The sequence below is a fragment of the Hyaena hyaena genome, unplaced genomic scaffold (assembly GCF_003009895.1).
Source record: "Hyaena hyaena isolate Hyena2069 unplaced genomic scaffold, ASM300989v1 scaffold_894, whole genome shotgun sequence".
NCBI lineage: Eukaryota > Metazoa > Chordata > Mammalia > Carnivora > Hyaenidae > Hyaena > Hyaena hyaena.
The window spans coordinates 13215-25845 of record NW_024081526.1 but is presented as its reverse complement, the minus strand read 5'-3'; the positions used below and the strand labels follow the sequence as shown (position 1 = coordinate 25845).

Sequence of the window (12631 nt, the reverse complement as noted above, 5' to 3'; positions counted from 1 at the left end):
TTCCCTCAGCCCCTTCGTCATTCAGTCACTCCCTCGTTCAATTAATAAACATCAGATTTCTTTTCTGTGACAAGCATCAATAATGTCTCTCTCATTTCCATTCCCACTTCTTCCTGGCTAAAGGAACACTAGCTTTCCTTTGGGTGACAATGTTCCTAGCCCCAGTCCTATCCCCTACTTTCTATGCCTCTCTCTGTCGTGAGGAATGATCACACAACTCTGTTGAGGCCAATGAGTTTGTGAAATACCTTCTGGGGAAATGTTTTATTTCCTAATAAAAGTGGGGCAAATGTGGCTGGCTTAATCATCTTGCCCTTTCTTCCTTTGAATGCAGACATGATGTCTGGAGAGGCAGCAGCCCCATGAGACTATAAGCCAACCCACACAGTAAAGATGGTAAAAGGAATGAAAGGAGGTCAGAAGGTGTCCAGGACCCCGATGACATCACTGAACACCTGAGCTAAGATTAAAAGTAGCTTACATCTTAATCTCTTTTTGTGAGAAACAAACAAAATTTTGCCAATGCTTTTCAATTAGGGCATAGTTTTGCCCCCAAGGGACGTTTGGCAGTATCTGAAGATATTTTTTTGTATTGTCGTGACTCGGCAGTAGTGAGGAGGTTTTTGGCATCTTAACACATAGAACCTTCAGGAGGAAGGTGACTGGGCTAGAGATCGAAAGGTGAGGAAGAGGTGGCCAGGTAAAAGACGTTCCACCAGAGAAAATAGGAGGTGTAAAGGCCAGCAATGTGCATGGGCCTAGAGGGTCCAAGGTTAGACTGATGGCAGTCTAGGGTGTGTGAGAGAGAGTGGTGGGGAAAAAATAACAATAGTTGGTTGGCTGGTGCCTGCTATAGGAAGCCTTGTCCGCTGAGCTAAAGGCTTTGGGCTCTATCCTGTAGGCAATGAGGAATAGGCACGGAGTTTCATTCACAACAACAACATGGTTATCTTTATATTTTTAGCAACATAACTAGTGGCAGTGTAAGGGATTATGTCTAGTAAACAGGCAGGGGTTGGGAAGACATGTTTGGAGGCTAGGCAAAAATTCAGTTGAGAGACTACCATTAGCATTCTGAGAAGTAGGGCAGGGAGTAGTCAAAAGGAGAGAATAAATGTTTAGGATGCTCTGTGTCACATGTTCTTTTGTAATCCATCCAATGTGTGTTTTCTATTAACCTAATGATGCTGGAGACAAGAATGTGCCTTCTGTGTGTTCTCAGCACTTTGTATAGAACTTGCTATATAGGTATGTCCTCATTATACATTTTCTCTTGATAACAGGGAGGATATATTCATGACCAGGATCTAAGAAGCCCTGTAGGGGAGGGGCTAATCAAACATTATATCCACCACTTGGATTCAATAGAAACCACTCAGGAAAGAGCCTAAAGGAGTACGAAGTCAAGGGTCAAAGTCCAAATATAAAAGACTTGAAAATCAAGCTAAAATTTAAAAATGTCTGGATGGGCGTCACTCCAGACCCTTCACTGGCAAGAGTATCTGGATCTCAAAGGATAGAATACAAAAAAGTCAATTCACCAACTCTGGAGACGCCTTCAGGGAGGAGTTTTGTATGTCTTTTCCCTTAGAGTATTAAGAGTAAAGTGACAATAATAAAGCACCTTTGTTAAGGGGATGAAGGTTCAGAATCATTTGTTCCACATTTTCTGAGTACCTACTCTGTGCCAAGCGTTCCATTAGAGGCGTGAATACACACATAAAGGCGGAGGCATGTAAATAATTAGGAGACATTTCTTATGAGGGCATCCTGGATTCTTCACAAATGTTCAGGAGTAACAACCATGTCCATAATCCTTGGCATTCATAAGGCTTCTCTGTAGCTGCTAGAGATTCTGCTACCACTTGGAAGGTGATTATAAAATCATGTAACTCATTTCACAATTATTTTGTTTGACTTCTGGGCGCACCCAGTTTGACCATCTTTTCTATTTGACTTGTCTCTGAATTAATCTTAGCTATTTCTGAAATTAACACATGTACATGACAAAACTTTACCAACTTAGAGGCCAATTTTTATTTATTTATTATTCACATTTGTGAAGCATCCAGGATTCTTCTTATGGAGATCTCAAAGAGTCCTAGGATTATAGCATACAGACATCCACATTAAAGATAAGTAATCTTTCTTAGGTGGAAATTCCCTATATCGTTGGGTGCAAAACTGTGATGTCCTGAGTCAGGGGAGTAAATGTCATTCTGTTTAATCGTCATCAGATGTCATCATCAGATGTTGATTTAACAACTGTTATGAATTGGATCCTGGGAGATACAGTTCTCCCTCTTGTAAGCTTGAGTGTGGGAAGCAGGCATTTCTGGAAGACTCAGAGGCCAAGCAAGGCCAAGGAATCTGCATGCAAGCTCTGAAAATCTTCAGGATGTGGGTGTGTATTCCTGCCTTCTCATGGACACAAGGAAATATCTTTCACAGGAATGTCAAGTGACTTGCCAAATACTATTTTCACAAGTAGATTAGAACTCTGATCTCATTACTAAATTGCACTATATATTGCAATAGCTTAATAAATGAATGATAAGACTTTGAATTGAACACCCAGTCCTATCTTACAGACATTTGCCAGAACTCATCCCAACACATGCTGTCCTATGTGTCTGCCCCGGTAGACACTTTCTCCTGGACCATGCTTCAGGGCCCAATGACCATGAATGAAGCCAATGAACATTCACAGTCATTTACTGTGATGTCCCTCAACAGTATGACCTCAGGGGGCTTCAAATATCTGCCCAGCATTGCCAGATGACTTCTTTCATGCCTATCCTAGAATAAATACTTCCAACCCAGCTGGCCTCACTGATGATAAGGTGTTTGGAACGACCTCTCTCCTCCAAGGCTCCATGAATGGAAAATAGGAAGGGAAATAAGAAGGGCGCTTCCAAGTTGTTTTGCCAGAAAAGGATGAGGGGGTACGGAAATATTTTAGGTTTGGCCAAGTGGCAGATGTGGGTGACTTGGGGAAGTCCTTCCCCATTCTGGAACCCGACAACATAATCCCCCAAACATAGTCTTTCAGGATTCAGTGCCAAATGCCAGAAAAATACAAAAAGGTAAGGGTAACATTAAACAAGTCTTCATCTTTTATTTACCTCCACCTGATACACCTTGAATGACTCTGTTCCCTGCCTGTGATTGTTTTGTCTGCATTTCCTGCTAAGAGTTTCCGAAACAGCACTCCTGAACAGGAAGATGAGAGGCGCACCTAATGTCGAATAACATCAAGGAAGAAAACTGCTAACTCATCCATTTTGTTGTTAAATTGCTCAAAAGGATCAAAATACCAATTAACTTGCTGGCTCAGAAATCTTTGATACCCTCAGATTTACTGACATTTTGAAATTCTTGTTCACACTTGCCTAATGGCTTTCTGATTACGAACAAAGAAGTGCCAATCTGTTTAGCATTTGACCTGTTTTCTTAAATATTTTTATGTATTCCACAGTTAGTGGCTAAAAATACTTGACTAGTCACATTCATGTGCTAAAATAGTCTTTTTTTCCCCTTGTTCCACCTCCAAATTTAAGAGGCAAAAGGAGCTCAAAGACACTTTTTTTAAAAAACCATTTCAGTATTTTTAATTTAAAATCTCTCGCTGCAAGGAAATTTTTTTTTGCCCTTTCTTCTCCATGGAATGTAGTGGCATTTGGAATACTCGATGAAGCAAGATACCATATTAGGATCCGTTCTTCCCAGAGAAAAAGTTGGACAAATAACCTTGGGCATAAGTTTCAGAAAGGATGTAAAGAGAAATTACAGATAACTGATGGGGTGCAGATTTTATAATGGGTTTTAATTTTCCTCTCTGAGTGTCCTCAGCTAGCAGTATACCTCACAGGTGGCTTTTTTGTTATTGTTGCCCTCTATTTCCTCACAGAAACTTTTGTAAAAACTCTACTCATAATCACATGATACACAATGCATCCCTATGGCCATGTACAGGAAAGAAGAGGTTTGGGGCACCTGGGAGGCTCAGTCAGTTAAGCATCCCACTTCAGCTCAGGTCATGATCTTGCGGTTCATGGGTTCAAGCCCTGCATCGGGCTCTGTGCTGACAGCTCAGAGCCTGCTTTGGATTCTGTGTGTGTCTCTCTACCCCTTCCCCCCTCTCTCTCTCTCTCTCTTTTTCTCTCTCTCTCAAAAATAAATAAACATTGATAAAAGAAAAGAAGAGGTTTTCACTCCTAAGTAAAGTCAAATTCTGGGTCTAAAAAGCTCTAAAGCAATTTATTTCAGTAAACACTGATTGAATGCAGTGGACTGAGGATATTAAAAGTGTGGATGCTGAAGACTGCACTGGTTCTAATTTCTGTCCCCTAGATTTCTGTTCTACTATGTACTAGCATGAGACCTTGGGAAAGTCACTTACATTTCTCTGCCTCAATTTCCTCATCCATAAGATGGGAATAATAACAGAGCATAGCTTCCAGGGTTGTTCTATGGGTCAAATGAGATTATATATCTAGGACATTCTGAGTGCTACATAAATGTTAGTTAAGTCATCCTGTTATATCATGCCATTGTTTTAGCTTGAGAGAGGACTGGGTGCCTGGGTGTATTCACATCCACTAAAATCTTGACCCACTTATGGAGGAATACTTTCGAGGTTTTAGAATCTAAAGATATACATAACATACAAATAATTACGGACATTTTAATTTTTTAAAAGTGATCAGAGGGTGCTTACTCTGTCCTCCAGGCTACTGCAATTCAGTTGGAGCACAATTAAAATGCAACAGTTAAACAAGTAAATGGCAATTGCATGTTAGGAGCAGCAATCCCAGGGGACAGGGAGAACCATAGCACAGCCATATTTAACATGATGTAGATTCTGAGATGCTGGCCTGACCTTTGCACAAACTCTTCAAAGAGGATGCGGTGGGAATACCCCTGCCTGCGGATGCTGACTGTCTCCAGGATCCCTGTGGAGCGGAGCTGGGCCAGCACACTCTCTCGGGAGAACTTCAGGGCCTCTCGGTCATCATTGGGTTTAATGCAGCGGACAAAGTGGGGCTGTCCAACCACCATTTTGGAGAGTAGATCCATCAGAGAATACTACCAGGGGGAAAAATACACATGAAATGAGGTTACCCACAAACATAAAGGATAACTACAGTTAGTGCAGGCCTACAGGGGCCTCTGGAGCAGTTTGTTGGCTTGCAAACAACTCACAGACTCTTTCTGAGGCCAAAAAAGAAACCAGCCATAGGGGGTGATAGTATAGGTCCTGATGAGTACTTACAGCTGCCTGTGGATTCAAAAGCATTCTTTAAACATCACCTAGTGCAGGCAATATGCCTATGTGGCAGAGACATAGCTAAGATCATCCTTGGGCTACTCTAACTCCATCGCCAGAACGAACCTGTCTTTGGTATTCCAAGGCAATGCTCCCCAAACTGTACCTGTAATTCAAAATGTCTAGCTTTTAGGAAAGGGGTCAGTTACTTCTTCAACCTAAGAACCACCAGAAAGTCTAGGCAAATCCTACCGATACCACTGGTAATGAGGCAGAAGAAAAACAAGAAAAAGAGAGAAAGAGGACAAAAAGGACTGGAGAAAAGGAGACTATAATGATGATCGACTAACACACATGGAGTGGCTGGCAGGGGACTCACAGAAAGGGGGCACATGGAAAAGCTGAGCACTGCTTGCGCGGGGACAGCCTCAACTGCTCCCCTCAGGGGCATCCGCTTTTGGGGCTTCTCTTTTGGATACACCTTCAGGGGCAATTACAAGCCACAGAGGAGATCAGTTTCATTATTCCATTATCACACCTCCTACTGATCCAAAATGGTGTTACCTACTTGCCAATGTATTCTGTCTCTCAGAATTAACATCCAGGAGCCAGTATTTTGAGGGCACCAAACTGGTTGTCATGGGTATATTTCTGAAGTCCTGTAAGACAGTGGCTTTTCCTGAGGGAGGGACTCTAAGATCTTGAAGATGATTTTACAGGGTTGTTCAGAGCCTCCAGGTCCCATGACATACCCCTACCCCAAGATACTAGGAGGATGCAGCCACCAAAAGGGACAAGACCAGGGTGGGTCTCAAGATAAGAAATAAGTGGCAATTAGAAATGTCCAACCATGAGAGTGACGAGGCAGGAGCTGAGTGTCCGCCTGCTAGAGAAGCTGTAGCAGGAACCGCTGCATGGATGGACTACAGGACTCAACGGGCTCTGAGCCCAATTTTAGTCTACTTCTGAAGCATAGCTGGCTAGGTCAGGCTTCTTGGCTCTGGATCCTTCTGGAAATTACTAGCCTTCCATGGGGCCTTCCACCCATGGTGCTGGCTCCAAGGTCTCATCCTTCAGCCTGCCTTGGCAACTCTAGCTCATGACCACTTGACTTCTCGTCCCTGGGGATCCCCTTCCTTTTGCCACCCCACCTGATAAACTGAAACCAGTAATTCCATCTCTGGCCTTATCACATCTCCACCGCAAAGCTGCCTAGACCTTAGCTCCCAGTGGTGGTACTCTAAGAGCCCTCTTAGGGGCTTCTAACCCCAGTGCTTTATAATTTGAAGATAAACAAATGTGTGCAGATTGGTACAAAGCTCTGCACCTTATCTTACCTGTATAATGTGCATTTAACAGAGCCCTTCTAGGCACAATATTTTTACTCAAAGGAGTCATTTTACTAAATGAAATATCAAGAATTGGAGCAGCAGAGATGGGAAATGATTGGGCCTTGCAATGGATCAATTTGATCTAGGAAAATAAGGTCAAAACCAAGACAGATTCCCTCAGGATCTGAACTTAATAAGCCACCTTCTGGAATTTTATTAACTACTTTATTTTTCAGTAAATATGCTGGAAAAGTGGCTGGTTCCAGTAGCTTGAAGGCCAAGAAGCAGCACAAATGTTAACAGATTCAATACAGTCAAAATGTTAACAGATTCAATACAGTCAATGGATAGGGTTATATGCTAGGGACAGAGAGGGCCCCCTAGTAGACATGTGGGATTTCATCTGATCTTTCTGGAATCAGAATACATTATACTTGGAGGTAGGTTCCCCACTACATTTTTCTCTCTTCATACTCCCACCTTTTTTAACGGACTCTTGTGCTTTGCTCTTATTTCAATGATTCTATATCGGGGCCTTTTATGGGAAGGGCTGGCAAGTCCTTTCTGGAAAAAGGCAGAACAAAGATCAAAAAGACTCAATACCCGGAAGTAAGAAGCCACGGTCTGCCTCTTCATGTTGGTGGTTTCTTCTGGATGCCGTATCACCTCCAGAGTGTCCACCTGGAGCAGGGGCAGAGGGAAGTGATTTGAGGATATAGACATGCTCCAGCTTTTCCAAAATCTAGAAGGCTGTGTGATTAAAGCCCGAGGGACCTTGAAGTGTAGAACACAACAGTGCATGCTAGAAGAGTTAAGACTTATAAGAGAAAAATAGAATTTGCATTGTTCTACTCACTTAAGAAGGACCACACTCTGCAAAGCATCATGGTCTCAGTATAAACACCCTTCCCTGTTATTTCTGTATTTCTTGATGTTCTAATGGGCTCCTGTTAAGTTCTCCAATAATGTCACACGAGACCAAACTATTCCTTAAGAGAAAACTGGGCAGCGACTCATGAGACTGGGTGATTATAAAGACATGGGCCGAAAGCCCAGTTTGAACCCCAGGGAATTAGGTGAGCTTCAGTCACCTTCCTGCCATTGAACACTGCCTCTGCGACCCCTCCCACCTCCCCAGCCCCTACAGACTGGAGCCTGGGATACACCTGTTCCCAATCATCTATTCTAACTACCTAGACTGACTAGAAGGAATTTACATGAATGACAACAATTGTAGGAGACAGTCGTGTTTTGTTACCGTGCCTCAACAATAAAAACCCTGCTCCTACACATACAAAGCTATTTGGTTTGCAGAGAGCACGGGGGGCATTTGAGCACCAGCCTCTTCTGTGGCAGCCTCCCATCTGCTCTGAACACGTGGCAAGGGTAGGAAGCAGGAATGTCTGAACTGGAAGATGCTGCTGTCAGCAAGTACGTTCTGCTTGGTGGATGGCTGTCCAGGCAGCCACCTCCCCATGGTGTGAGGATGTCTGTGGCTTCGCTCAACAGAAGTGAAAAGTGGGTGCTAGAAGGGATGAGGGCATGGGGGTGAGGGCAAAACATGAGGCCTACCTCGACGGGTATTTAGGAGACTGTCCAAAATGGATAGAACTTATAGAATTGGTCTGAAATCATTATTTTATTAAAAAGACTTGCCTCATTTGTCAACTAAATTTACTCTAGGATAAAGACAGATTCCAAAAAAGTCTCATAAACTACCTAGATTTCAGCAATAAATGAAAAACTGAAAGATTTTTTTTTCTCATTCTTAGTAAGTGCCCATTATTTGCATCTTGAAACCTTAGGAGTACTTATATCCATCTTCTTGACAACATCTTTTGTCAAAAATTTTTACTGCTATCAAATGATCTGTCCACCCCTTAAGGAAGAAAGTCCTGTGACATCACTCCCCTTGAAGCCTCCACAGCTTTGAATGGAAAAGCAAGACTGGCTTTGACACCATCCTAATGTGTTGGAGCCAGCTTTCTAGAAGACCATCTCCGTTATTTTATCTTGGATAAATCAGAGAGTGTAGAGTGAGGGGTAATCTGTGCTGGTATTCTGGGTGAGGAAGGCAGAGGAATGGGGACCTGGCACAACCTAATAGCTACAAAATCAAATTGAGGAAAGGAGGTTTCCCTTCCATCAACATGGGCTGATGGAGAATATTACACAGGAGTCTTTAATCTTTTTGTGTCATCATCCCTTCATGAATCTAGTGGGAGCCAATAACCAAAAAAACCACACAAATACAGTTGATCCTCATTATTTGTGGATTCTATGTGTGCCTTTTTCTTTAAGTTTTTTTAAGTTTATTTATTTTGAGAGGGAGCAAGTACGCGAGAAAACAAGTGGGGGAGGGGCAGAGAGAAGGAGACATAGAGGATCCCAAGCAGTCCCTGCACCAATAGCACAGAGCCCAAAGTGGGACTTGAGCCCACAAACCATGTGATCATGACCTGAGCCAAGATCGAGTCAGCTGTTTAAATGACTGCGTCACCTCGGCGATCCTGTATGTGCCTACTTTTAAGTATTTATTTGTAACCCCCAAGTAAGTACCTGCAGTGCTTTCATAGTCATCCATAGACATAGGAAGTGGAAACTTTGATCAGCTAATGTACATGTTTCCAGCTCAGGCTGAATACGGTGACATTCCGACTCCCTGTGTTAGCTCTCCTGCTATATAAGCAAACGTCCTTTTCCAAGTTTATTGAAGTGCCATGTGCTTTACATTTTTGAACTTTTGGCTACTGACTTCACTGTTTCAAACAGCCCCCAAGTATAGTGCTTGAGTGCTATCTGGTGTTCCTAAGTGCAGGAAGGTTATTAAATACTTCTTAGAGAACATATGTGTGTTGGATAAGCTTCATTCAGGCATGAGTTATAGTGCCACTGGCCTGGAGTTCAAAAACACAAATACTGTAATTAAAATACGATTTTATATAAAGAAATGCTGCATGTAATTATTTGTAAGAAATACATATTAAATAATGTGTGTTTAAACAGAAACACACATAAAAGAAGATTATGTATTCATTGGTTGACAACAGTGTTGTGACCAGAGGCTGTAGGAACCTAACTATGTATTTCCCCTAGGAGCAATGTCTCAGTATGTGCTGATTCAGTGCTCACAGCAACTTTATGGAACATAATTTTTATGAATAATAAGAAACAATCAGGGTATCTGGGTGGCTCAGTCAGTTAAGCGTCTGATTTCAGCTCAGGTCATGATCTCATTGTTTGTGGGTTCAAGCCCCATGCTGGGCTCTGTGCTGACAGCTCAGGTCCTGGAGCCTGCTTCAGATTCTGTGTCTCCTTCTCTCTCTACCCCTCCCCTGCTCACTCTGTCTCTCTGTCTCTCTCTCTCTCAAAAATAAGTAAACATTATGGGGCGCCTGAGTGGCTCAGTTGGTTAAGTGTCTAACTTCCCCTCAGGTCATGATCTCATGGTTTGTGAGTTTGAGCCCCATGTCAGGCTCTGTGCTGACAGCTCAGACCATGGAGCCTACTTTGTTTAAAAAAAATTTTTTTTAATGTTTTATTTATTTTTGAGAGTCAGAGAGAGACAGAGCAAGCAGGGGAGGGTCAGAGAGAGAGGGAGATACAGAATCTGAAGCAGGCTCCAGGCTCTGAGCTAGCTGTCAGCACAGAGCCCAACACAGGACTTGAACCCACGAACTGTGAGATCATGACCTGAGCCGTAGTTGGATGCTTAACCGACTGAGCCACCCAGGCGCCCCTATGGAACCTACTTTGGATTCTGTTTCTCTCTCTCTCTCTATGCCCTCCCCTGCTTGTGTTGTCTCTCTCTCTCAAGAATAAATAAACATAAAAAGATAAGTAAACATTAAAAACTAAGAATCAATTGTACTTAACAAAATTTTACATGTAATAATATCAAGAAGTTCTACTATCTTAGAGCCATTGACACTCCTATGTGAATCTCTTCTAGGGGTGCACATAAACCATGTCCTAATAGTCCTAATATCTTGCCACAAACCCACAAGACTGAAAAGTTGAGTAATACATTGGGTTATAATATCAATACGGGTATAAACATTATTGCTAATAAAAACGATCTGGGTCCCTCTTACGTGTCGGTAAGTGTTTTGTTCTCAAAAGACGTATAGATATGTATGTTTCTATCAATTCTGAGATAATATTCAACAGTATTATGTATGGCTGAATTTATTATTCTTAAATCATTTAATATTCATTGTAAACAAAAATATATGAAAATTCAGAGATGTAATCTATTTTATTACTCTATCACCTTTCAGACCATTGGTTTTTGGTGTTAGTATACACAGTAAACACTAACCAGCCAATCCTTGAGATCCTTGCTAAACATCAGTAGGAAGGATGGAACAGTTAAAAATATTTTACAGTAGGATATCTATTAACCCTTCTAACATCCCATTTGCACACACAAGTACACTTCTCATTTTCAGAGGGCAAAGCAGAGTGATAAAAAATGGTTTGGTTTCTTTCCTCCCTGCTGACTCCATTTGGTCCCAGTTATCCTCCTCGGAAGGTTAGTGATAGCCTCAAGGGAAAATGCTTTATCTCTTTCTAGACAGACTTTATTTTCAAGTGTCATTGTTCTGTATCTTAAGTGGTCTTTCTGAGAATCACATGAAGATGTCCAGAATACCCCCAGTGGCATAGGTATTATTTTGAACTGAGGACATTTGAGAATCAACAGTTGCAAGAAGAGGCTTATTCTGAACTCCCCTCATCTGGCTAAAAACTGGGCCTCCCAAAATAATCCACCTGTCATAAATCTTCTCCCTGGCAGTTTCACAACCTGCCATGGAAGACTGACTCCTATCACCAGATGAGAAATGAGCACTGGGATAAGAAATTGCCTAAATAAACACTTGCAAAACAATCAGACCTCCCATCTATTCTCTTAAGGGACCATTTGTTTTTCTCAAAAGTCATTTGTTCTCCCAAAAGTGTTTCTCCTCCTATTTAACCCCTAGTAAGATGGTATATAAGCCTTAAATTCTAACTACGCCTTTGAGTCACTTTTTTGAGAATGAGTTCCTGTACGTACATGATTAGGATCTGTTTTTTCCCCTGCTAATCTTTCAGGTTGAGTTTAATTCACAGTCCCCCAGTAACTGAAGCTAAGAGGGTAGAGGAAAAGTTTTCTTCCCTGACACAAGATTGTAAGGATTCCATGATGTTGTTTCAAATTTCCTAATTCCTGATTTCCTAAATGCCTTCCATCTCTTGACCAGACTGCCCCAGCAGTGTGCCAGATAAACTCAAGTTGTCTACCCTAGGACTGTCCTAAGGCAGGAGCACCCCATGGTCCCTGTTACTTTGGGTACAAACCTGCTACTCACCTTGGTTCTTCCAGCACTGAAATGCGGAGGCAAAGATCTTGAAGCTGCCGTTATCCTGGCTCTTGTCTGGGCCAAGTTACCTATGCAAAAAAGAAAATAAAGTTAAACTGAAGGAAAAGTTAAGGAATAGTATTATGAGTAATTTTTCCCTTTATGTCCTCATATTTGTATTAATTTTCCAAACGATCTGCTCTGATTATGAAAAATTTAGAAGAATTTGAATCTTGAAACCTTAATGACATAAATTATAAACAAAGTATAATTTATAAGTTAGTTTATAATATAAACTGAATTTATATTAGTTTCATAAGCAAAAAGAAACAAAAAAAACCTCTCCAATTCACTCAATAAGCTATGAATAGAAGGAAATCACCACAACATAAAAAGGACATAAATGAAAAGCCCACAGCTAACATATTCAACAGTGAAGGATTAAAAGCTTTTCCTCTAAGATCAGAATCAAGGCAAAGATGCTCACTCTTACCACCAACCTGCAGCCCTAGCTCAAGCACTTAGGCAAGAAAAAGAAAGAAAAGATACCCAAATCGTAAAGAAAGAAATAAAATCGTCTCTGTTCATTGGTGGCATGATCTTATATATAGAAAACGCTAAAGACCCCACCAAAAAAACCTGTTAAAATTAATAAATGAATTCCATAAAGTTATAAAATATAAAAT

The 12631-nt window shown here is 41.5% G+C and overlaps 1 protein-coding gene across 1 annotated transcript; it reads right to left on the bottom strand.

Annotated features, from left to right (window-relative positions):
* Positions 1 to 4742: 4742 nt before the first annotated feature.
* LOC120222590 (myosin-IIIb-like) lies at positions 4743 to 12034 on the bottom strand (the record flags this gene model as incomplete). The annotated part of the gene is made up of 3 exons (XM_039220473.1): positions 4743 to 5088; positions 7204 to 7281; positions 11955 to 12034. Coding segments are annotated over 3 exons (488 nt in total), but the record flags the coding sequence as incomplete, so codon positions are not given.
* Positions 12035 to 12631: the final 597 nt, after the last annotated feature.